General features: G+C 38.1%; 1 protein-coding gene across 2 annotated transcripts in view; it reads right to left on the bottom strand.

The window, feature by feature from the left end:
• LOC306845356 (gamma-aminobutyric acid receptor subunit beta-3-like) overlaps positions 1 to 27,177 on the bottom strand; it is a 67,716-nt gene that overhangs the window by 3,523 nt on the left and 37,016 nt on the right. The window contains exons 5-10 of one of the 2 annotated variants that reach the window (XM_079378108.1): positions 20,860 to 21,080; positions 17,468 to 17,550; positions 16,233 to 16,370; positions 12,160 to 12,312; positions 4,547 to 4,791; positions 3,259 to 3,312 (exon numbers count right to left, since the gene is read on the bottom strand). In XM_079378108.1, coding sequence (XP_079234234.1) covers positions 3,259 to 3,312; positions 4,547 to 4,791; positions 12,160 to 12,312; positions 16,233 to 16,370; positions 17,468 to 17,550; positions 20,860 to 21,080 — 894 coding nt within the window. Of the gene's footprint in view, positions 1 to 3,231; positions 3,313 to 4,546; positions 4,792 to 12,159; positions 12,313 to 16,232; positions 16,371 to 17,467; positions 17,551 to 20,859; positions 21,081 to 27,177 lie in introns of both variants that reach the window. The other variant, XM_079378107.1, reaches the window with a different exon arrangement.

Below are 27,177 nucleotides of genomic sequence, written 5' to 3'. Positions count from 1 at the left end.
GAAGGCCTGGTTGAGCGCTGATGGGGTGGCGATGGGGACAAGTGTCCCGTCAACAAGGCCAATTACTCGCGGGACACCCGCAATGGCATGGAAGCCTTGATGTGCCTCCATCACTTTGTGCCTAGCTAAAGGCATACATATATAAGCGGTGGCGTGACAGAGCAGGATATTTGTAACTGAATGAACACACCGCCACACCGAGGTCTTACTCAGCCCATATCCATCCCCAACCACCTCCAGAATACTCCCAACAGCATAAAAACGGAGAGCCGCCAGCAGCTGAATGTCGGGGCTTAGGGGGTAGCTCAGGGCCGGAGTGGGATCCATTTTCAGCCCGGGAGTGTAATGCTCAAGACCAGCCCACCACCTATCCCCATCCAACCCCCTCCCCCCGTGGTGGAATCTGGATAAATGAAGTGACAGATCTGTTCTTACTATCCTGTTATATTTATTTTTGACATGTTTCAACAAAAAAATATGAATAATGTAAATATCGCCATAAATATCAATAACAAATCACATACTGAGTTTTCTGCAACAAAGAGTCTAACTGTTACATTATGAAAAAATGGTTTGCATTCAAACAAAAATAAACTTAGTGCAATAAGAAATATACTTTTTGCACTATTGTTTTTTTTATATCCATGTCAATGTAATAAATAAAATAATGAAATAAATATGAAACATTTCTGCTACAAAACATACAACTGTAACAATATATTTTTTAAAAAGTTCAATTCAAAATTGAAAGCTGCCAAGAAGTCATCAATAACTAAATGGAAAATCAGTAAACATCTCGAAAGAAAGAAAGAAAGAAAGAAAGAAAGAAAGAAAGAAAGAAAGAAAGAAAGAAAGAAAGAAAGAAAGAAAGGCCTTCTACCATTCTTCACAAGTTTTGGTTTACACTCAGAACTGAAAATGGCAAAGCCTTACAGCATCAACAACCGCAATGCACTGGTTTCTGCAACTTTGTTTATTACTGTCTCAGTGTCTATAGACATGAGGATTTCCTTTTCTGTGCCCATTAGCATGAATGACTCTAATTTCTCTTGAGCTTCTTAGCCTGTTCTTAACAAATTTCAGTATTGAGAAGCTTACATTTAATTGAAACAGATAATCAAAAGAAAAAAAAAAACTAAACTGAATAAAAAAAATCCTTCAATGTAAGTCACTTTGGATAAAAGCGTTTGGCAAATTCATAACTGTAAATGTCGCTAGTCACTGTAACTTTACCTCGACTCGAGTCGCCAGTTCACATGTGCTCGTTTGTCTTCTTGACAAAATATTTGTCAGTTTGGCACATTTGGCCGCGTCATCCTCCAATGCCTTTCTCTTTTTTTACCTGGCTTTTTCAGCGCCTCCAGGCATCTTTTTTTACTATCCATTTTATTCTTCCCGCGATTAGCGCACTCTCGCTAACTCACAACACAGCATTAATGGTTTCGGTTTGTCTCCATGGCAACGACCTGGGACATGCGCTTGTGTAGAGGAAGAGAGAGTGCGCGCGCTCTGACAGAAAACGTCACATTTTAATGTTAAATTCAAATTAGCTTAGTTATCAGTCACACAGCAATTTAAACAGATATACGTTATTTCGTGTATGTAAAAAATAAAATAAAAAAATAAATAAAGCAGGCGAGTCTGCCGGCCCAATTTATGAGTGGGGCAGAGCGGCCCACCGGGAATTCTCCCGGTTCTCCCGATGGCCACTCCGGGCCTGGGGTAGCTCCATCAAGTTTGTCTTGACAAAGTTGAACCAACAAGATGTAAAAGCTTCTGAATTTGCTCCCTGTAGCATGTTATCTTCTGACATGGAAGCCAGGGGACTAAAGTTTTCTTTTATGAAATAGTGCACTTGCACTTACACTTACTGGTTCCGCGGACACAGCTGTCTTTGATTTAGGACAACTATTCGCTGTCTCGCTGCCATATAGTTTGACCAAACTCCCTATCGCATTCATTCCCTTTAAATAGACTCCTAATTATGTGCTTCCTAATGGTTTGCCAGCCGATGTGCCTTTGTATATTATAATGGAAAAACTAACAACCATCAGTATAATGACATTTTTATTTTTTGCATAAAAACACTTCAATTAATTGAACACTGGGTCTATTACAACTTTAGATTTGTAATATTTATGTGGTTCTGCACTTTGTCTTGTCACAGAATTACAATCGTATCGACAAATGTGAAGAAGCTTTTTGCACAGTGGTGGCCACTAGCGGAGTGAACTGTGAACAGCGCTAAGGTATAGCTAAGTGTGGTCCAGACCAACCTTACGAAAGAATGACTTACAGAAGGTATACTTAACTAAGAACGTTTTGGGAAACACGTATTAATGATAAGGTACAGCTTAAGGTACAACTTGAGAACAACGTAGCGTTAAGAAGGTTTTGGGAAACGCAGCCCAAGTTATTTCACAAGAGGAGGTCCCTCTGTGAGATTAATTGTTTATTTACTGTTACCTCAGAGTCTCAGCAGTAAAAAATAATTCAGAAATACATTTTTGCAAAAAATGTAATTACAGCTCAAGCTCAAGTTGTAATCTTGATCAGTGTTTGTGATGGGGTGAATGAGAGAACAGTAATACAACATGCGTGTAGTATATAGATGATGTGCACTGAACCAGAATGTTCAACTGAATGAAGAACATCACAAGTGGATTTCTGAAATCACACCATTACATACGAAGGAAGAAAAATAGACACAAAAACAAGATGGCACAAAATAATGTCAGTGGTTCTCAACTGGTTTTGAATGAGGATCCAGATTTACATCGGATATCAAGCAATGAACAAAAAAAATGTAATGTTATAATAAATGTCTCTAAAATCAAACATTGCAATTTATTGGCATTACATGAACTGCATTAGCAAACTTCAAAATAAAATAAAATCCAAAAATAATATAATAGAATAGTACAAAAAATACATTTAAGATGTTTTTTGAATTTTGATGGTTTCATGCATACAGTAAGAAGACAGATCTATATCTAATCTGACTATCTTCTACCAAGTGATTAAAACCATTGAATACTCAAGTATTGGATATTAACAATATGGGAAGCATTTTCTAGATTTTAAAAGTTAATACACCTTTTTCCTTGCTGTGAGAACAAACATACAACCCACCAGTTGAGAAACACTGTTATGCAGTAAAACTGTTGCTAGGAGGATTTCAGAAGGAAGCTTACAAATGTTGGCAAAACAGTCAGCAATACACACACTCACCCCTCGTGAGTGACGGTGGCCTTGTACCTGATTGGACTGTTTAACAGATGATGGCTTGCAGTTGCCTCCCTCCTGAACAGACTGGTCAGAAAAACACAAACAACAGTTTGTTCTTCATCTGCTTTAAACTCAAAGGAATTTGTCTTGTGATTAAAAGAAAAAAAAAAAGACATTTTGGGACATTTTGTTGCGTAACTATTTACATGCAAATGACAGTGGCCATATTTCTCACAGAACATTCCAGGAGTAAACATGCAGGAGGAATATTGACTTTCATCAGTACTAGGAGATTTCTTAAACATAATAAAGAGAAATAAGTTAATAATTTTCCAGGTCTCAAAACTGTACCACTAGAAGAAGCGCAGCATGGAAGCAGCTTATAGCTTAGCAAAAATGTTTTGTAATGTTTTTTTAATGTTATCATATCCACACCTTGTCTTAACCAGACACTATATTTTTTGACAAAGCAATTTGTCAAAACACAAATCACTCAATAATCAATCACAAATCACAGTCAATCACAAGAGCATGTGGGTGGGTTCTCTGCAAGCGCATTGCACCTGCAACAATATACAATATACAACAGTATATAATTTAATTCATAAATATTAAAACATTTTAACATTATTAAATATACATACTAAATGGCAGATACAATCCTTGTTATGGAAAAAAGTAGTTTTTTTATGTTTCCTTTATTTTCAAGATCTGAGGTAAATTATCCTCTGTCTTTTTCTGCATAGCTATAAAGGTCATGCAAAATGACATTCAGACTTGTTTTAGACACTTTTAACATTAAATAAAGCACTTTAGGTTATCATTGTCATTGTTTGTATGTTGTATACAAACCTAATAGACCATTTCTAAAACAAAATCACATCATGTCTGGTTAGGACATGTTTTTGGTTCATGGTTTATATTTATTTTTATCAGTTATAAACCAGTGTTGTACAGTACTACCCTAAGTCGTCCAAAGCATTTTGAAGGCTACAAATATTTGTTTCTTTTAATTTTGCCATGTTGTCAGCTAATGATGTTGCATTGTTACTAATTTGGTAGAACAGTAAGAATTTAATTATTTTTTTAATTGCAACATTTTCATAAACTTCATTACTGTTACTTAGAAACTTCACATTTGTGTTTTTTCCTCTTCTTCACTCATGCTATTGCATCGTATCCCCCAGAGCTATCATAACAAAAACTTTTACCAAAAAAAAAAAAAATTATTAAAAATCTAACATGCTTACGCTCTTCTTTAGCACACAATACAGTCATTCTCCAAACTGGCATTGCAATAGATAATAATGACTTTTACCTTGTTGCCGTCGTACTTGTTGCGGTCGTTATTGGCTTTCTCAGCTTTCTCTGCCAACTTTTTCTGTATCTGAGGCCCTCGTCCAAAGAAAATGTAGTTGACAAAAGCATATTCCAGCAGAGCCAAGAACACAAAGACGAAGCAACCCATCAAATACATGTCTATGGCTTTGACATAGGGGATCTTGGGAAGTGTTTCTCTCAGGTGGGTGTTGATGGTGGTCATGGTCAGCACAGTGGTAATACCTGTATGGAAAAAAAGTATTTATTATTATTAATAATATACAAATAATAATAAAAAATTAATAGTTGAGCAAAAATAAAAAAGTATAATTTTTTTATAATGTTGCAAAAAAAAAAATAACATACGAGTTATAAGCGCCATGAAGGTTAGTAAAATAATGACAGATTTTTCATTTTCGAGTGAGCTAACCATTGCAACATATGGGCTATGAAGTACATGCAAACTTTAAGGCTTACACACTCAGTCTCAGTACAACCAAGTGTAAATAATTTGAAAGTACAAGCTTATGGAACACATTGACACTGAAATTTGAGGGAAGGACTCAGCCAGGGATGAAAGCGCTCTCATTTGACACCTCTGTTCCAACGCCCACCATGAATCTGGACTCTGAGAATGGGTGCTACAGATTGAGTGCTGTCACAATGTTTAAAATGCCAGATCCGAGCCCTGCTTAGTAAACGGAATTACACAACCACAACACTGTCAAATCTAGCTATGAATAATCCACTTATGATGGCAGAAGCCTGGTTAACTTCATAATTGATTGCAATACTAAATAAAATGCTGTTTTATGCCTTAATTGACAGTTTCCCAACCTCTAATTGCCACTACAAGGCCACAATGCTGCACCCTTTTGTATATTATGCATTATGTGAGCCCTGACCTAATTAGTTGATTATATTGGATTCATTTGTACCGAGGCCAAATCTGAGACATTGAGAATAACATACAGGGTATAAAACAGCATGACTGATCAACTTGGCCACAGCTGACGAGAAGAGCCCAGCACTGTTGTTGTTGTTTTTTCCTTGTGTGTCTTCCTCCCTTTTCCCAAAGCTTTCCCAAACGCTATTCATATTTAATAGAATGTCTTATATTATAGATTATATTATATAAATAGAAAAGTCAATAGCATTTTTCTTTTTTCTATGCATTTTATTGATTCTATGCCGTGATACTCTATTCTGTTTATTGTGTGAGTCAACCCTGAGTCAGTATCACTGTGAGTTCAAAGAGGAGCAATACTCCAACTGCTCAAACACCCACTCGGATATGTACAAACACACACACACACACACACAGAGAGAGAGAGAGAGAGAGAGAGAGAGAGAGAGAGAGAGAGAGAGAGAGAGAGAAGAGAACACAAATATACTGTTCCACTCTGTAAAATATCTCCATTATTTTTCCGAATTTTTTCCAAACAACAGGCATTTATCAGAGTCATTCATTCATTATTCATATGTGGTGATTTTTGGGAAATTATGGTCATAGATAAGGTAGAGGAGGACACTCTCTGACTTACATATAAAGCAATCATATAGTTTTTAAGCACTTAAAAAAAGACTATACCTCAATAATAGACTGGTGGCATTAAAAAGGATATCATTCCATATTGTTTGTAGAAAAGCATAGCAGAAAATGTTTGACATTTTGTCTGAGAAAATTTGACATTGTTCTAAGTGCCACAATGTCTATTTCACGAGTTTGTGTGCCCATATAATCTTAGCATTAGTGGTAAACGGATTTGGCTTGATGTCTGCAATGGAGGGCTCAGAGAGACTATTCTACTCGAGCTCCGATAGCCCCCCCTATAGACAGAAGGATAAATGAAATAAATATGCATAAAGGAGGAGATGGGGAGGTGGAGGGATGCCGAAAGAACTAACAATGGAACAATGGGCTGTTTTTATACTCTGATAATAATTGGAAGATTATATGGGCATACTCCCCCCAAAATTACGTTAATAACTTCACATAATTTTGTAAGATTTGATGCCACTAACCTGACAAACTTTGGCAAATCCAGCGATTATGTAATTGTCAAAAGTGCTTTTATCAACCAAATAACTTGTAAATATGACTTTCATAAGGCACAATGATAAAAAAAAAAAAAACCCTCCATGCCTTCACTCACGACTTGTGTAAAGTCAGCCAATCAGATTGGAGCTTGCCAGATTGAGAAAGTGCTTTCCAGTTTTATGAGAAATATGCATCAGTCAGATGGTCAGCGAACAGACTGTGGGCAGTCTGAGGACATGCCGTCTGAGAGTGAGACTAGTTGTGACATATCTTGATGGAACTTATCACTGCTTTCAAGGAGATTTCCTTAATGTCAAAACAAAAATCACTGTCTATGTGCAAACAATGTCAAAAACAATGTTTTTTTATTTTTTTGGAAAAAAATAAGTCTTTTAGGCCATGCAAAGAAAGTTAATTAGATGTTTTTTGAACCCCAACATTCGTTAAAGCATATTTGTTTGTGTTGTGTAAAAGAAAGTAACTTGAAGAGGCTGATGAAAGCATTTTCATTTTTAGGTGAACTATCCCTTTAACAACCCTATGTGTCACATCTGCTCTGCATATTTAGTAGTTCTACCTTTCTGCAAATCTCATTTTCAGATTAGACATAAATCTGCTTTACGAAATTCGGCTCCTGGTTAAAGCTGCCACTCAAATCACTGTGTTTGTTGCTGACTCTGCTGTAGCTGTGGTGGGACATAAGTGTGAATATGCCTGACTGGAGCAAGAAATGAAACTGTCAATATTTCTGTTGCCCTGCAAAGGACCGACATCTTTTGCAACAAACACAGCAAGACTCCATCATAGCTGAGCTAATTTCTCAAACAAACTGTCAACTTCCTCTCCAAACCACATTGCAAAACTATAAGGAAGTGATGAGCGTACATCACGACTATGACAAGCCTGATCATAGCTTAGATCTCGAGCACTAAAATTACAGACCGTTACTTTGGGTTTTTACTCTAATTAAAGTGTAATTAGTGCAGGGCAGTGTGCTTTACAGGGGACCTTGTCTCCACCACATTCACACTCCCTAAGGAATGCCGTTACCTCGTTAACGAGAAAAGGGTCTCGTCGACTGACTGCAAAGCAGCCATGTCCTAGTTTTGACTCTGAGGAGCATCACATTAACATTTAAAGTTACATTAAGCACAATTCCTGGAATTACAATCCAGGCACTTTTCAACCGAGACTCTGACTGCCGAGAACATCTCAAATAGTGGATTTTAAAAGAATGTACATGCTTTTCTTATTTTCTCTTGTCTCCTGACTATTTAAATGGCTTTAATAATTTAGTGTTAACCCTAATGCTACAGAGAACAGGTTTCCCACTGAATAAAGTGATTTTTGTACAGAATTTTGAGGTGAACATCTTTTACGTTCGCATGCATTATGCATATTCTTTAACAGTGTTTTTAATTTAAATGTTTAATTGCACTGGGCATAAATTAGCACTATGAATCAAGTAAAGCGATGCAATAACTTTTGTCTGCTGACTTGTCTAAATGCACATTTTCATCTAAACAAATTTTTTAAATAAGGTTTTGCTTTCTTGGCTTATAAATAAGTTGAATGTTATAACTATACAAGACTGTATTTAAACAGTAATATTGTGAAATATTATTACATATTTAAATAATTGTTTTCTATTTTAATATATTTTAAAATGCAATTTATTCCTGTGATGGCAAAGCTGAATTTTCAGCAGCCAACAGTCTTCAGTGTCACAACTTTTTTTTTTTTTTTTTTAAGGATTCTTTGACAAATACAAAGTTCAGCATTTACTTGAAATTGAAATTAATGTAACAATGTAAATTTCCTTACTGTCACTTCTGGTCAACTGAATGCAAGAAAAAAACCTATTGACCCATAGCTTGTGAATGTTGCATGAATAATGTGTATATTATTCTATAACACATTTATCTCATTTATAGTCATTGCTTTATATGTAATTTTATAAAGCAATACTTACCCCTAGTGTTGCTGCAGACTGGTTAAGAATCACTGCTCTTTAGAATCAATGACCCATCTGTCTGAATTAACTTTACATACCACCATCCAGTGTTCTAGAAAAAGGTGAGCTGTCACAGAACTGCACAAAATAGTCAACTAAAATTAGCATGTCTAGCCTCTCAGACGTTTTATTCACAAGCTTTATTACTGGAGTTGAATATTAGAATGTAGAATACAATTTAACAACCAGAGACCAAATAAAATGGTCGGCACTTCACTCCCACAGTGCGTTCACTGTAAAGGCCTGAGTTCCCAGAGTGAGAGAGGACATGTGTGGGCAGATGGATGCCTGTCCTAGCTTACATAAACTCAAAAGCAGCATTCTGGTGTGAAGAGGGCTGTACGTGGAGCACACTGCACTGATTTGTGCATGACCAGGTCACAGCAAGGGAGGATCAAACTCAGCTCTGCACAGAGTTCAGCGCAGAGGAGTTCCCTAACCAGAACAAACATCTACCTTCACACAGACCTGTCTGCAGTGAATAGTGTGGGATGTTGTTCTTTTGAGTTAGACTTTTGTGAAAAGTGAAATGCACAACATCAGCAAGCACTCAAGATCTATTTCGGACTGTTTTCAGGCACTTTGACCAGATGCATTTAGTTAAAGTTCCTTTAAAGAACTAGTTCACCCAAAAATGACTTACCTTCATGTAATTCCAAACCTGTACAGTACGGCGTCTACTATACAAAACAAAAGGCGAGGGAAGATGGTCAATTTCCAAAATGACAAAAAAAGTATTATAAAAGTGTTCAAAATGATTTGTGCGCTATATTTCAGATCTTCTAAAGCCACATGTTGCTGTAAATAACTTAAGTGACTTGCCTGGCTAAATAAAGGTTAATGATAGCTTTGTGTGAGGAGGAACAGATCAAAATAATGCAATATTCACTGAAAATCTTGACATCTGTCCTGGAAGAAGCAGCAACTCATAAATGAATCTGTTGATCCAGTGCACAAAAACTTTCTAAATTATTTGTTCAAGAACTGACTTCACACAAAGCTGTGATGATTTGAGAAGACAACTGATATTATTTAGTGCTTTTTTTTCTTGAAAACTTCAGTCCCAATTCATTGTAATTCCATTGAGAAAGAGAAACCAGCACATTACATAACATTTTGTTCCAAGAATGAAGAGGTTTCATACAGGTTTGGAATGACATTGGGGTGACTAAATGACAGAACTTGTGTGGCTGATTAATGTTAGAATGGAGCCAAACAAAATGCAAGTTTCCTAAAATTATATTAAATAAATACATACTGCCAAAATAGATAATTGGCAATTGGTAATTTTAATGAGACTAGGAATGTTCATAAAAAAATCTAAAAATCTGGACTACAAATATAACTGACACTATGTTCTGCTTTAGTCATTAGCCAGTCTTGAGATCTTACAGTATAATAATCTCAGCTGAAAATCTACACGCCTGACCACGCCAGCAAAACAATCAGAGGGCATCAATGAAACATCATCTACATCATTCGATATGTTTGCTTCTTGCTTCATTTGATAACTTCCTTTCTGAAGTGAATCAAGTCTTTAAGTGTGCTGCGGTAATGCAGTGCGAGATACAGGGCCGAGGCCGGGCCGGGCCGGGCCGGATGTGGCTGCAGAGAATAGATGGAGTCAGCGAGCGGTGGGAGGCGGCGAGACAGAGGCATTTAAGGCAGAGATTCATCTGTGCTGCAGCATGCCTTGGGATTGAAATGGAAGTTAAATGTAATTGTTTCCTAGCAACATTGATCCCTTTATTTTCATTTGGCTGCCTGGCTGTGGGAGGACAGCAGAAAAAGACAAAGAAAAAGAGGAATAGAAACAGAGAGAGTAAGAAAATAGATAGACGGGGGTGGGGGCCTTGTAATGATGCGTAGAGGCAGGTGAGATGGGTGGTATATATGTGGGGGACCCAGGAGACTCCTTCCTTCCAGTGTAAAGTGTTCTCATTTCTCCGCTTAACATGGTTAATGAGGACAATTTCCCTAAAGAAGGCCCATATCCAACATATCACATCCATCTCAAAGAGCCGCACCTGGGTGCATGAAAAAACACACTCTTGCACACATTAAACATGTGATTAAAAAAATATTGTACCGCGCCCTGTGATCTATCTCTGTGATTTAAAAATGCCCAGATGATAATATTGTATATGCACTGAAGTCTCTTCAGCAGAATGTGGTGTAAATCTGAGCTCATATGCTCTGAGTTTGCTGTCCACACAGGCAGTGAGCAGGCTGGAGGCAGTGAGACTGAAAGCTAGTTTAAAAGCCGCTCGCAGTAGCTCTGTTTCACAACCAAGAAAGCTGCCTTGCTGGCAAATGTCTAAATAGGCAGGCGCCTCCTAGGCAGCATCCTTACTGAAATGGAACAAGCTGCTCATAATTTAAACCAGTTCAACTACACAGTATCTTTGCATATAAAGGTAGTTATCAGTACTACAGGTGAATAATAAAAAATAGTCAACTACATTTAAAGTTGTTTTAATAGTGGAGCAAATTACAATTATGTATGCTATTATTAAATGAAACCATATATACAACGTTCATCATTTGTGGTAGGATTTGCTAAGGTTTTTGAAAGATGTCTCTCCTGCTGCATTTATTTGATAAAAAATATGTCAATATTGTTAAAATATTATTACAACTTTAATTCATATATTTTAAATAGTCGGAAGGGAAGTCGTGGCCTAATGGTTAGAGAGTCGGACTTGTAATCCAAGGGTTGCGGGTTCGATTCTCGGGCCGGCAGGGATTGTAGGTGGGGGGAGTGAATGTCCAGCGCTCTCTCCACCCTCAATACCACGACTGAGGTGCCCTTGAGCAAGGCACCGAACCCCCAACTTGTTTTCTGTGTAGCACTCCTTGTTTAAAAATACATGACACACACAAATATTACATACTATATAAATTCAAAGAGTACATTCTGATTATGTTGCTCAGATTTTTGCCTTCCTTAGTATTTGAGCAGTATTTGGAACCGCCTTCGGAACGGGAGTGTGCCTTAAAAGGCTGTTTATGCTGAGTTTTGAAACAGAGCTTTTGTGTCCTGCTACTCACTGCAGCTGGAGAGGTTCTGTAGCCTTTCGGGCAAACTGTTCTGTAGCCTTTTGGGCAAACTGAGTCACTCCTCATTCTGGAATAACCACATTAGAGCAAAGACACACTGGAAACAGTCTCTCTCTCTCTGCGAGCAGTTGCTGTAGTGTGTCAAAAGCAATGGGTTTGTGGCAACTTGGGTCTACCCGGTTCCTTGTTAAATGATGCATGCACCCCTACAATATCTGTCTGTGTATGTGTCTGAGTGTATATGTGTGTGTCGGTGTTTGTCTGGAGGCAAGATCCAAGAAAAAGTAAACCAAAGGGAGGGTGAGGACTCAGAGGAGACCTGGCGTGCGTACAGAAAAAGTTGCAATTCAAACAGAATACCGAATGTTGGCATTCTAGTTATTGGAGCATCCAACAATGCGCCGTTAAATAAAGCATGCACTTCCACAGCGGAAACGACGGATGACATACATCCTGTCAGCTGTATACAGGACATCCTAAAGAATAAATAGCATACCTAATGCCACTCTGGCCGCTGAGGCATCGTAGTTTATCCAGAAGGAGACCCAGGACAGGATGGTGATCAGGATTGAGGGCATGTAGGTCTGCAGGATGAAGTAGCCGATGTTTCTTTTTAGCTTGAAGCTCAAAGATAGTCGAGGATAGGCACCTGTTAAAGAGATAAGAAAGATAGTTAAAGACTATGAAAGAGAAAGAGAAGCAAAGACTGCGAGGAAAAGAAGTAAACAGGGAGACACGAGAGAGGAAAAAGATGGATATTTATTTCTAAAAGGCTTTGGAGAAATTCTTTACATTTTACATCAGTAGCATTGGCAGCAGGAGTAGCTTTTGTTGCTATGGCAACTGGCAAGCGTGGACAAAAAAAAAATCTGTGATTTGTTGTAGCTTAGCCTTGAGCACACACACCACAGTGTGAAAGGAGACAAGAAAAGAGAATGAAATAGCGAGTAAACATTAAATGTTAAAGCCCCCTATGAAATCAAAACTAGACTTTCATAGCTTGTAGTCCATGTCTATTAGTTTTGAAGCCATATATTCAATAGAACACTTTTAAGAGTTGAAAAAACATAATACAAATACATAATACAAATTTAAAATGTACAGGAAAAACTTACTCGATGTGCACTACAGACATTTTCAATCAAATTCTACTACTGCAGATTAATATACTCTCCAAACTTCCTTTGTCAAATGGAAATATGTCAACAAAGTAGTGTCAAAACTTAACTTTTCTGTTGTGAAAAGTGTGTTAAAGATTGGCACTGAAGTTATTTTTGTTTTCTTTGTGCACAAAAAGTATTCTCGTAGCTTCATAAAATTATGGTTGAACCACTGATGCCACATGGACTATTTTAACAATATCCTTACTAACTTTCTGGGTCTTGAATGTGTCAGTTGCATTGCTGTCTATGCAGAGTAAGAAAGCTATTGGATTTTATTAAAAAATATCTTAATTTGTGTTCTGAAGAAGAATGAAGGTCTTATGGGTTTGAAACAACATGAGAGTAATACATTTTTGCCGACAAAATGCAGTAATTTCAATAGGAGTCCACACCATTTGGAATTTCGTGTAAAGGTGAAAAATTTAGTGTATTGAGTGAAAAATGTTAAAGTTGGTTGTGCGAAAGCTCCCATTTAGCTGCTTTCTTTGAAAGTGACTTCTGTGTGAACTGTAAAAAGGAAATGTTGCTACACTATTGACAAAAGCCAATAGAAATTTCACTAATGTGACCTTTAGGGTTAGGGGTTTGAGGGGTTAAAGGTAAATTGTTTAACCCTGTTCAACTCATTAATCCAAAGAACAGAAGTTAATATAAACACATTATGCCTTATAATACCATGCAGCTTATGTGATGAGAAATCTCTGCTTAGTTATTTATGGAGGTGAAAAAAACAACAACTAACAAGCATTCAGCCAAGATACACATACACACCCAAACATGCACACAACCAATGAACAAAATCACACATCCTACACTCATAACACAACCGACAGATGCACATTATGCAACCTGTACACACATCACAGTCTATAAAAACATGCTACGTAACCTACATGATGAACTTAAGCTACCTACACATACTTCAGGCTAATTACTTACAGTGTACCTCACAAAAACCTTCCCACACTAATCACGTAAAATACGTACAGACTAGTGATGCGCGGGTCGGGTATTTTTCCAACCCGCGGGTCCCGCTTTTATGAAATTATTTGGCCCGCCCCAGCCCGCCCCGCACCACTGTATATATTTTTAATTAAAATGAAAACAGCCTTTATTTCAGCCTGAAAGTGCTTGGACACATCGCCCTGTAAACTGGCAACAACATATGATTATGAATATGAACGATAAATCAGGTCATATTAATAACAAGATAATGATACACATTTTAAACATTTACAAAGCAGCGTTTGTAATCTAGGCTAAACAATTTTTTATTTTAGATTTGTATAGGGCAGGCCTACAGTTTACAGCCTACGCTAAATAACCACTGACATTTTTTTTTCTTTTCATTTATCACACGGAAATGTTCATTTAGCGTTTTTACGTTCGCTGTGCAAAAAAAGAATGGCATCCACTGTACCGGGGTTTAATCTATTTCGCCTGGACACCAGCAACCGGCCAGCAGAGCTGAATGTGCGCTCGCTTGATGCGCTTGTGGCTGGGATACAATTTCTCCCGCACCTCGTCTTCCATATTCACTTTTATTTCTTTGTTTTTGTTGTGACTGGCAGCGGTAGCTGCTTGGCGCTTTCGTGACTTGTCACGTGACGTAACCTTATCAAAGAACTTAATAAAACATGAAAATAGATATTCCCAAATATTTAATATAGGCTATAGGGAATTGCACGCAACATACATGTTTTTTTTTTTTTTTAATGACCCGCCCCAACCCGCCCCGCAAATAAAGTGACAATTTCTTTACCCGCCCCAACCCGACCCGCGGGTTACCCGCGGGGTCCGCGGGTTACGAGACGACCCGCGCATAACTAGTACAGACACACAAGAAACTGCACAACTCTCCCCTCATCTTCTATTGGTCAGAAAAATAGATAGTCCCACCCCTAAACTCACAGCATTGGTTGAGTTAATGTTGCTGTGTTGGGTTGGTCAAGGTTTGGCTGGCTAGCCTGGGTCGGTTAGCATCTGCTGGTAGGTGTTGTGGCTTCTACACACAATTTGGACCCATAGATGGCCATCAAATCTCTATTGACAGCCGTTAAAAACAGTCATGAATTCTGACAACATTTTTTCCTCTTCTAGAAAAAGCTTATCATGGCATCAGCAGTACTGTCACATCCTCCTCAATCAAAACCTCACGATTCCCATAATCCTTTTCACTATGTGCAGAAAATAGCCAGTCTCTTTCTATGTGTCATTAATTCAGGATGGGGAATAATCATTACAGCGCTGCCCCTATGAATGCCTTAGTTTTAGAAGAGAATAATTTATGCAATGGGTCTTCTACCTCATGAATGGTTGTATCAAGTGGCTGTTTTTTCTCTTCTCTGACTGCATCTCTCACTTGCTCCCCCCTTCCATCTCTGCTCTTCTCTTTAGAAGCTTGAGGAAATAGAGTGGTAATTGCTCCTCCATTATTACTGGTCTGTTCTACCATGAAGAAGAGAGATATCTGATGCACAGGCCCCAATTAGGAGGTTTTCAAATAAGTGGTACATGGGAATACCACTCTCGTGAGAGTGAGGCCAGAAAACAGGACAAGCAGAAAAAAAAAGCGTTACCAAAAAAGGCATGATCTGCAGAAATCGGCACTTTTCTGCATTACAAATAGACTTAGTTAAAAATTTCAGCTTGATCAGAGCTTTAAAACACTACAAAAACCATTCTAATGGCACATTTTGTGCAGACAAACATCATGTCAAGGTCTTTTTTGGTAGTAAACTTCCTTGCGCTCTAATCCAAGTCTCTGCATTAAGCTATAAACTTTATTACAAGCGTAATTACATGACTAGCAAATTACACTCTTAAGACAACACATTTGACTATTTTAGTATTTAATACATTTTATTGTTATCGCCTCTGTAACAAGAACTGTAACAAATGATTTGGGCACCCCTTCATTGACTTTCATGGTGTAAACTATTGTGCTAAATCCTGCCTTACAAATAATAAAAAGTTCTAGCAAACAGTTTTAAGACTGTTTTAGGACTAAAATTCCTGTAGGGATACACTGAGTACACCTTTTGGATCCAGGCTATGTTGTAGACATTTTATAAAATATTTTAAGCACAAGCAAATCTACTTACTGTATTAAATATAGAAATACAGCTTTGTAATGCTAAAAAAAACCTTTGCATCTTAAGGGGTCATGACCTCAAGGTTGCAAATATGAATCATTTGTCACTTCATATGTTTCATTTTGAATAAAGAGGCAGGCACAGTATAAACTGTGAGTTTTAAACAGCTATATTATATTATATTATATTATATTTAATATAATTTAAATAAATAATGCCAAATATGTGGGACTAAAAGAGTAAAGAAAAATGTAATTAATTACTTTTTTTTGGATTACTTGTTATAATTTTAACCTGTCTTGCTATTTTACCTGTGGAAAAGACAACATTTCTGGATACAAGTTTGTAGTCAACGATGGAGAACTGTGGGAGCTCGATACGCGACACACCAGTTACTGCATTTTCTCCTCCCTTCCAGTAAAACTCGATGTCATCTGTTGTGTATCCATCTATAGGAGAAGCAGAAATCAAATTAATCAAAGAGTAAACGACACATTACTGGGTCAAAGTAAATATCAGATCACAAATCATGTTTTAGAGGGAGATTTACTGAGCTCAGACAGTGAAATTTAGATATTCATACATTAAAATATCTATATTTATGCAACTTTTCCCTCCTTTACAATTCTAAAAATATGGTTCCTTGAAAAAGCATTTCTTTTCCATAATTAGTGTGTGTAACATATGCTGAAAAGTAAAAAAAAAAGTCAGCAGAAGTGCATTGTTAGCATAATCATGCACATAAGCATCTGTTTCGCACAAGTGTGGGGAGCTGTTAGAGGTCAGATTTCCCACTGTGAAACACAGACAGCTCCATTTCATACCGGCATTGCCATGTTTGTAAACCATAATGAGCTACGTGGTTTTATTAGTGTGCATATGAAGCACTGTGTACTATTAAAGTTGGGTTATTTAGGGGAGTGATTACCATATTCTGTAAGTGAATTTACCCACAAACAAATTCAGGTAGTGACAACTGTATTGTCATTCAAATTTGTGTAATATGTACACTACTAAACTCAACAACTAGTTGCTAAAGAAGTGATATAATTAAAGGTGACAGTCCACAGAGAGTTGATTGTTTAAACACGGTTAATAAGCATAAACAAAACATGCTGCTTGTGTCAACAGAGTTTTACTACAGGTGCCATGCAAGATTCAATACCCTGCAGAGTCTCTTGGAGCAAAGTTTATTTTTGAGGTATTTGGAGAAGAAAATGTCCCTATATAGCTTTTTTGATGTAACCAAATCAATAAAATGTCTTACTGACCCCACATGGTAATGTATATGCTAAATGGATATGGTAATCTCATATATTCTGTTGAATAATAAAGTTCAAATGTCAAAGCCTAATCAATAATTATTACTATTTTAGGCAGCATATAAGAAAGATAACACATTATATTCAGTAATACTGCACATTTTATTTTTGCAGCTTCACCAGTGAAAAAAGCACCAAACTAGCACTGACCAGTATAAACCAGCTTGAAACAGCATGGAAATGTATGCTGGTCTTTGCAGCAGTGTGTGAGAGAGAACACTTACAACTCTCTATCTCCAGAGTGCAGTTCTGCTCATCTAATGGATATCTTCTCAGATCCATCATGCATGCGGCAGTGGTGGTGATTCTAGAAACACAGAAACACACACACAGGTCACAGAAAATCAAAGCCACAGTTCTATACATACAGCAGGTACTGCACTTGCTAACCAACACTCCAAAACTTATGTGTATCTCATTGTGAACAAGATGTGCAAGATGGAGCATTTTAAAATATGGCTCCCCCTGCCCTTCAAAAGGCTTTTGAACCAAATATAGCACAGAGCATGCATATGGATGAGTGGTCATGAACAAATAATACAGATTTGAATATATAAAAATGCAGTTTTTGCCCCAAAAAACTGGCTATTGAGTAGTGGCACTGCAAGCGGCCAAACAAGCTCAAGGAAAGCCCACATCTCATTTCATCCCATGGATGAGTTTACAAGTGTGAGTTTAGACTAAAATGTGATGACAAATGTTCTTTGTGAGTCAATATCAATGAACATTTAAAGTAAGGTTTGGTTTCTCATCCAGGTATAGATTTCCCTTCCCGGTAACAGTTGCAGTAAGCCTATTGTAAGTGGAAGATCATGTTCAATCCTTCTAATCTTATCTGGACGAATGCAGGGCTGTGGTCAGGGGTACAACCAAGTGGGGCTCACTAAAGTCCTCTATGGCAGAAGTTTTCAAACAAGGGGATACTAGTTTATAACGGTTTCAAATTTCTTGCATTCATTTTTTGTCCCAGGCTCTGGAATGTTAAGCTACAGCCCTGGAAAAACATCATTACTTAAATGTGGTCACTTTTACCGTTGTTCCATGAATTTTTGTAGACAAAATCCAGCCATTTCAATAGGAATCCATCTAATTGGGAATTTTGTATGGAGGTGAAAGATTTACCCACATAGATTTCGCAACTGGTTTTACAAGTTGCTCACATTCGCTGCATTGACCAGTCAAGTCACCTTTATTTATATAACGCTTTTTACAATACAAATTGTGTCAAAGCAGTTTGTGAATAATGCAATAGGACAATTACAAACAGTCAATTCTTCAGTTAAAGTCAGTTCATTGTTGATTCAGTGATATCATCATCCAGTTTAGTACTCTTCCAATAGTGTCTGTGCAAGCAAGCCGACAATATTAATATTGACAATATTGCTAAAGGCAACAGAGGCAGGGAACCAAACTCCATCGGTGACAGAAATGGAGAAAAAAACCTTGGAAGAAACCAGGCTCAGTCACTGTCAATGGACTTGATTTTCTTGGGAGAAAACAGGTCCATTGACAAGAGACAATGAACCTGTTTTGTCTGTGAAATTTCGCCAATGTGACCGCATATAGGATAGTTCACCCTCACCCTCATGTCATTCCAAACCCGTAAGACCTCCGTTCAACTTCGAAACACAAATTAAGATGTTTTTGATGAATTCTGAGAGCTCTCTGACCTTCCCATAGACAGCAATGGAATTATCACGATCAAGGTCCAGAAATGTAGCAAGGACATCGGTAAAATAATCCATGTGACATCAGGGGTTCAGCCGTAATTTTACGAATCTACGAGATTTTGTGCACAAAAAAAAGAAAAAAAAAGAAAACAACTTTACTTAACAATTCGTCTTATCCGTGTCACCCTATCATCATTTTGGAGAGTATCACATACGTAAACAATGAATGCTGTTCTGTGTCAGCTGCGCCATGCAGATACATTGTTTTTGTTCAGATCAAAGTGAAAACAACGCAGAAAACGTATCTGCATGGTGCAGCTGACACAGAACAGGATACTCTCCAAAATGGCGCCAGGGTGGCGCGGAGGAGACAAATTGTTAAAAAAGGCGTTTTTTTTCTTTGCGCACAAAAAGTAATCTCGCAGCTTCTTATTTTAACGATGTCCTAACTACGTTTCTGGACCTTGATCATGATAATTCCATTGCAGTCTATGGGGGTCAGAGAGCTCTCGGAATTCATCAAAAATATCTTAATTTATATTTTGAATATGAACGGAGGTCTTATGGGTTTGGAACAACATGAGGGAGTAATTAATGACAGAATTTTCATTTTTTGGGTGAACTATCCCTTTAAACTGTGGTTTATGTATCGCTATACTATTGATAATGGACAATGTGCCTTTTTACTTTGTGAAATTTCAAAGAAGTTTCACTAATTTGATTGTGCCTTTACACTTAAAAACTGCACAGATCATTTAAGAGTTGAAATATCCCTCATGCATTCAAATAAATTGTTTACTTGTTTTTTATCCCTCCAGTTATATATTCAAGTAACAACATACTAAAGCAGTCATTTATTTAATGTTTTTGTCTTTGTATTACACACTCTCCCTTGATTTTGACATATGAGCATATAACATTGGTTTGAAGTGGGTCATTACTATGTTTCTGTGGTCCTTCCTTTGTAGAGTGGGTAAATTAACGGGGAAACTCAGTGTCTTCATTCCATCTTCAGAGCTGTTTTAATGAGTGTACACTCAAATGCCATATGCAGGCTCTTCTTTCTTTAATGATGTCCAGCTCAGGCAAACAAATAAAAGCCTTCCATCCACACTTTCGCTTCATCAAACTACAATATCTGCGTTATATGACCAGGGAACTCCCTAGATGAACTGTAAAATGATATTCGATGGATTGCTGATGTTCCATTGGAGCGAAAGGAGATAAATCATAAAAAGACGGAAATGGTTCAACTTTATGAGCAAGACCCATGCATTAGCATATGGCCACATTAGTCCACAGGATCTAATTTGGAACAAAACGAAAGGCTAAATTAGGCTACGGTAACTGGCTCATAGAGCACTCCAGCTGGTACAGAGGATGAAGGCATACCCATGCTCTTCTGCGTGGGAACGAGCAATGCAGCTCATTTAGGATCAGAGTCTGATAACACTAAAGGGGTTTAACAAGATAAAGGCACACATTAACACTTATGCAATTTAGTAGGCGAGTGCACTGAGCAAAATAGGGCATGCTCTCATGATGTGCGTCCACTGAAGCCGCGTGCTATCAGACACTTCCCACAGTTGAAACGTCAAATACAAACAAATTATGTGAAAGGTATATTTTAGTAAAAAAAAAGAATCTCCAATGTGAGGAAAAAATACACTAATTTTCAATTTATTAAACTGTTATTACATATTAATAATACATTACATATGAATAAATTATTAAATTTATTACATAAAAAAGTATATATTATTTAAGTATTTTATTGTAATTTAAGATATTTCTATGTTTATTTGACATATTACTGTATATCTATTAGTGATCAAAAGCTGATTACTCATCAAAAACAGATAAAAATGAAAAATTAAACAGGTAAAAATGAAAATGAAAAACAAGCAATACTGGCTGATGGCTCTAGATATGGGATCAGTTCTCACCTTAATCCATAAAGAACTGTGCCATCCGGGTGCAGGCGGATCATGCGGTTCTTCACTGTGACACCATGGACAAAAGACTTCTTGTCATTTAGGAAATACGTGTCAGGAACCCAAAGCTGGTCGGCTACCCGGTTGTCAAGGGTGAGATTGAGAGGGATCCCAGAATATGCGAGCCGCTTGTCCCTCCAGTACTGCTGGAAATACATGGTCAATGTGTAGTCCTGTAGAAAAGTAAAAAAAGAATCATTAGGCTAGTGGTTAATTTTATCAGGCAAATTTAAAAAAAAAAAAAAGCCATCTACAGTAGCCATACTATTTACATTACAATTTTTCATTATTTATTAAAGAGAAAAAATTATTTAATAAATAAAAAATAGTCCAGTGTAATTAACAATTTTACCCAATATTTGTGCTTTTACTAAAATACTAAACTAAAACACTTTAGGTCTGCAAAATTGGAACAACTAATTTTGGACTTAATGCACTTTAATTGTGCAGAAGTAGTGCTGAAGTTCAACTAAAGATACACTGAAGTATATTTGACTGTGCTTAAGTGGAACTATTGCAAGCATATTTCAGGAACACTTTAAATATCTTTCATTTAAAGAGTGATTTTATTCAAATATCATACAATTCTCATGAATAGTGACAACAGATTTTAGTCTCAATATTAAGAAATGTGCTTTGTGCACGTAGTAGTCCAAATAAAGTTTAATTAAAATTTTTATATCTGTAAGTCTCTAGCGATATGTCTGTAAATATGCAATTTGAACTATACTTAGTATGAAATAAATGTATTTTAAATATATTACTTTTTTACTATGGCATTTTTTTTATTTATTCGAAACATAAACAATGTCAAATATTGCCTATTTGTGTCTTCATATTTATTTAGATTTGTGCACTCTCTCTTCATGCATGTGGCACTGGGTAAAGCAAAAAAAAAAAAAAACGTGGACACATGTGATCCACTTAGGACCATGTGATCACAAATGACAAAATAACTTCCTCAAAGTGACCATCACATGTTCCCTTAGCTAACAGCCTTGTAAAAGGGCCTTTTGTGAAAGTATTCAGCTGCTCACTTTTTTCTGGAGCAACCCTTCAGGTTGTGTCCCCTTCTCTAAGTGTCCTTGAAGGACTTCAAAATGCCGTTCAGACTCACCCTAGATTTCATATCAGAGCCTACACGCTCTGTTTTCCCTAAAGGGTCAAAAGTGTCAAGGTCAGAAACAGAAATCCAGAGTCTGTGGCCTTCAGCAAATAGATTTTCTGTTGTCTGAGTGATATTTATAGAAACGCCAAAGTTGGATTGCAAACAAGCTGCCTTCGGCCTACATTTTTCAAGCCTGTCTGCTACGAAGACGCTGCGTGGCCATCTCCACGAGGCAGTCTGGTCTGACTATAGATTTCCCTTACACCGCCAGAGTCTCAGTAGTCCACTCGACATCAGCTCGTAGAGCTATGCTATATGACCTCAGCGATTCACAGTATAGAAATTCAATCAAACTAAAGCATTGGCATGATAGGCCTTATATTTGGGCCGTCGCTGAGACTGAGAAAAGGGTTGAAATCACAAACTTTATGGACCTTATTTGTCCCCTGGGCCAGAGCTGAACTTGGTTGAAATCCAGTAGGAAGCACAGATGTGTCCACTGAACTGCTATATTAGGTACTCATGGGTAAAATGAAGATCTGACATGCTGTCCCCTACAATGTGCACAACCTGTTGATGTAATAAGAAGTAATTCACTTACAAACATACAGTATGTTAGAACGGGCTTAGGCCCCTGAGGCTGACTTCAGAGTGTGCCAGGGGATCTGTGAAAGCAGAGGCTGTGCAAGAGAGCGTGTAAGTGGAGTTCATTAGCTAACGAGATGAGGGGGGACGACATGACAGGGACACCTTCTTTATGATTACTAATATCTGTGATTCCCCCTCTCTCTCAGTCTTCCATTCTTTGCACTACTGTCCTTCCTCCTGCTTCTTATTGTACTCCTTTCTCCCTCCATTCCTTTCTGTAAGGCTTTTGTTTTAATTAACCACGTAAATGACACTGATGGATGCAACCCTTTCTCACAATACATTATACCCTAAACATCAAAAGTGTAGATGTTAATTAGAATTAAAAATGCTTGATATGCCAGTCAGTGTTGGGTAGTGTTAACACAATCCGTAGCCAACTTTTAAAGGGATAGTTCACCCAAAAATGAACATTCTGTTATCATTTAGTCACCCTCATGTTGTTCCAAACCTGTATGACCTTTTCTTCTTTTGAAACACATTTTTTATAAGATATTATAAAAATATACCAAACTCTCTTTTTATGTGTGTTCTACAGAAGAAAGAATGTCATACAAGTGTGGAACAGTGTGAATAAATGATGAAAAAAATAAATAATTTTGGGTTGAAAAGTAATGCAAGTGGCAAAATTAATACTTTTATTCAGAAAGAAATTGCTGTTTTTTTTAACTTTCTATTCATCAAAGAATCCTGAAAAAATATTTCCACAAAAATATTAAGAATGGTTGTCACGGACCGCTTCGGGAACGCTGTGGAAATGACGAATGACAAAAGTCTAGGTCCAAATGCAGGTAAGGATCCTTTTAATCAGAAACAAAAAGCCAACACGGCAAAAAAAACAACAAAGCAGTAACGGAATGGGATACGAGACGGCAACACAGTGCATGTATCCCAGACCAGAGCAAACACTAGAATTACAATTACAAATACACTTAATGCAACCAGGCCGAGTGGTGAGAGAGAGGAGACTATATAGTCTGTGGCAATGGCGAACAGCTGAGGGTGCAATAATGTGACAGGTGTGTGTAGTTTAGGGGAATGGAGTCCGGGAGGACGGGAGATGGTGACCGCTTGTGGTGAGAGGGAGAAGCGCAGGACCCGGACTCATGACAGGACCCCTCCTCTAAGGAACGGCTTCCAGACGTTCCACCATAAACCCAAAGTCCGGAGGGAGGTGAAACAGGGGGAGGAGGCTCGTGAGCGAACACCGCTGCCTCGGGAGGAACGTGAGCGGGCACCGCTGTCTCGGCAGGATCGTGAGCGGGCATCCTCGTCTCGGGAGTTTTGTGAGCGGATACCGCTGCCTCAGGGGAACTGTGAGGGGAAACTGCCGCTTCGGGAGATCTGTGAGCAGGATCCACCGCCTCGGGAGGCTCGTGAGCGGACATCCCTGTCTCGGGAGCTTTGTGAGCGGACACCGCTGCCTTGGGGGAACTGTGAGCGGAAACTGCCGCTTCGGGAGATCTGTGAGCGGGAACCACTGCCTCGGGAGGATCGTGAGCAGGCATCCCTGTCTCGGGAGCTTTGTGAGCAGATACCGCTGCCTCAGGGGAGCTGTGACCGGACCCTGCCACTTCGGGAGATCTGTGAGCGGGCACCGCTGATTCGGGAAAGCCTAAAGTGAGCTCCGCTGCCTCGGAGGGAACATCAGCAGGCTCTGCTGCTGCCTCGGGAGGACCACAAGCAAACCGCGCCGCTCGCACCGACATCAGCAGGGGTTCCTGCATGCTGCGTATCAGCCCAGGATGCTCCGGAAGCAGGCACGAGGTACTGGGTGCGGCCGACGAGGCTTCTGACGCCCCTTGGATCGCCGCATCGGGAGGACGGGAGATGGTGACCGCTTGTGGTGAGAGGGAGAAGCGCAGGACCCGGACTCATGACAAAGGTAACTGTTCTCAACACTGATAATATTAAAAGTTTTGAGCACTAAATCAGCATATTAGAATAATTTCTGAAGGATCATGTGACACTGAAGACTGGCTGCTGAAAATTGAGCATTTTCATCACAAGAATAAATTACATTTGAAAAATTATTAAAATAGAGAACAGTTTTTAATAATATTTCACAATATTACAGTTTTTTGTAAAAAAAATTTAATAAAAAAATACCATGGTGAATAAACACTTTTCACACAAAATTAAAAATGAAAGGTTTATAAAACTATGAATATTATGAATTCAAACAAACAAAATAATAAATAAATAAACAAGCTACTATTTTACATACAATATCATCATCAACATCTCTGTACAGAGACATTTCCATAACAGCCACAATGTTTAGTTATGAATTAATATACAAAATCGTGTACTGTATCATCGCAGTCCATTAACCAAACATTAGCTACAGCACACACTCATCAATTCACTATTTACTGCACTAATAGATGCTTGGTTTCACAATACAGATTTTTCAAAAATAAAGCAAATAATAAACAGTTGACCTTTACTGTGTTCATATCTGCTTTTTAAGCACAGTTTTAAGACTGGGCAAAAAGACTCCTCTGAATGTCTGTCTGATCCTCAAGCTACAAACTGGTGGCTTCCCTCTGAAGTATGTGGTGACCTAAAACACCAGGATCCATCTCATATGTGTAGTAATCTATTTTTCTATACAAAGGCTAATTCTAAGCGGTCACATGGGACGAGGCTACCATATCAGCATTCAGGAATGTACTAGATGAGTCAATGCCAAAATGCGACTGTTAGTCATGTATCTCTCCATCTGTGACTTTCTGTCTCTTTGCCTCACATATATTAGCATGTTCTGCAGCGAGGTGTCTTGAGGCTCTTGTTATGGTGAGTTCTCTGGGTCTTCAGTGTGTGAGCGCAATGATTCAGTACTATTACCCAACCTGATCCAGACAAACCAGCGAAGCCAGAAGTGCTCTGAAAACTGTGAAAACCAGTGTCACTTTCATGTCTGTTTAATAATGGATAAACAGATGCCGTCGTGCCAGCTGAGCAATTTGATACTTTTGATATCTAGGGAACTGTGCAGCAGTGGTCACACAAAATATAAGCAAAGGCATCAATTATTCATTGCTAGGCAAAATATTATAGTAGTCCATTCAAGCAGCAAGAAGAAAACTTAAAAATAGAAGCAAAAATCTTAGGATTGCTACATCTGCGGGTACGACTCCTCAGTAAATCATTGTTGTTGTTCTCCACTGAGAGGTTCTAGAGCGGGATTCCCTACAATAAAATGACACCACGTTCTGACATATACACCACTTTCCCTGTCCCACAGATAAAAATAACAGATGAAAGGCAAGAAAAACAAACAGAGAGACATTATTTCAAATCTGAAAGTGACAATATATTAATGTAGGGAGTGATATCAAACACATGGGCGCTTACAACAGAACTGCAGCATGGACTTACTCATGCTACATATAGATTGGTTACAGTTTACACAAGATTTATGGGAACCAGGCAGGGAAAAAAGTAATTTAAACATAAATTACTTAATATAAATACCACTACTACTACTACCACTACTGCTTCTACACAATTTGGCACTCAAGAAATTACACTTTCTTCCATATTTACACCATAATACTGAATTTTAAAACATGTGAGGAGAAGGCTTAGTCATTAAAAGGAAAGACAAATTCTGTCAATAAATGAGGCCTTCTGGAAGGGCGAGGTGACAGTGTCATCAGCTGGGTGAGGAGTGTGTGCTCGCATTTACAGACAAGCTTTAAGCATGCCAGTCAGAGGGCATTTACATCAACTTTCCACTGCCACATCTACTGGGAATACCAGAATAACAGCAGTAAGAGAGATTCCTCTGTGCAGTGTGTATATGTCAGTGTGAAAATTTCTCTGATCTATACTAAAAATATTGAAATTGTGAGATATACAGTAATAACAATAAATATATACACACACACACTATCAGTCAAACGTTTTTGAACAGTAAGATTTTTTAATGTTTTAAAGAAGTCTCTTCTGCTCACCAAACCTGCATTTATTTGATCCAAAATACAGCAAAAGCCGTAATATTGTTAAATAATTTTACATTAGTGTCATTCTACATAAGACAATTTATGAGATTTATAGTACACTTTTACTCAGAACTCACTTTAAACCACCATCGAGTGTTTGTAATAACTTACGTTTGCGAACACGTGTAGCCTATATACTTTGGGCGGCCGCGGTACATTAGAAAAGTAGCCCAAAAAAACGTAACCCACAGCTCTGTAATTTTTCCCGCGACTGTATTTTCAAAATAGCCCAATTGTGCGGGAAAACTGCGACCCTGGCAACACTGGTTCGCTGTACCTTTATCAAATATGAGTATACATATCTCTCGCGCACTGTCGCTCTCTCTCTCTCTCGGACACACTCTGTCTCTCTCTCTCTCTCTCTCTCAGACACACTCTGTCTCTCTCTCTCTCTCTCAGACACTCTCTCTCTCTCTCTCTCTCTCTCAGACACACTCTCTCTCTCTCTCTCTCTCTCGGACACACTCGCTCTCTCTCTCCGCGTTCGCTTCACTTTTGTCGAGC

The sequence above is a fragment of the Barbus barbus genome, assembly GCF_936440315.1.
Source record: "Barbus barbus genome assembly, chromosome: 25".
Taxonomy (NCBI): Eukaryota; Metazoa; Chordata; class Actinopteri; order Cypriniformes; family Cyprinidae; genus Barbus; species Barbus barbus.
The sequence above is the reverse complement of the archived record's forward strand: the minus strand, read 5'-3'. Positions and strand labels throughout refer to the sequence as shown.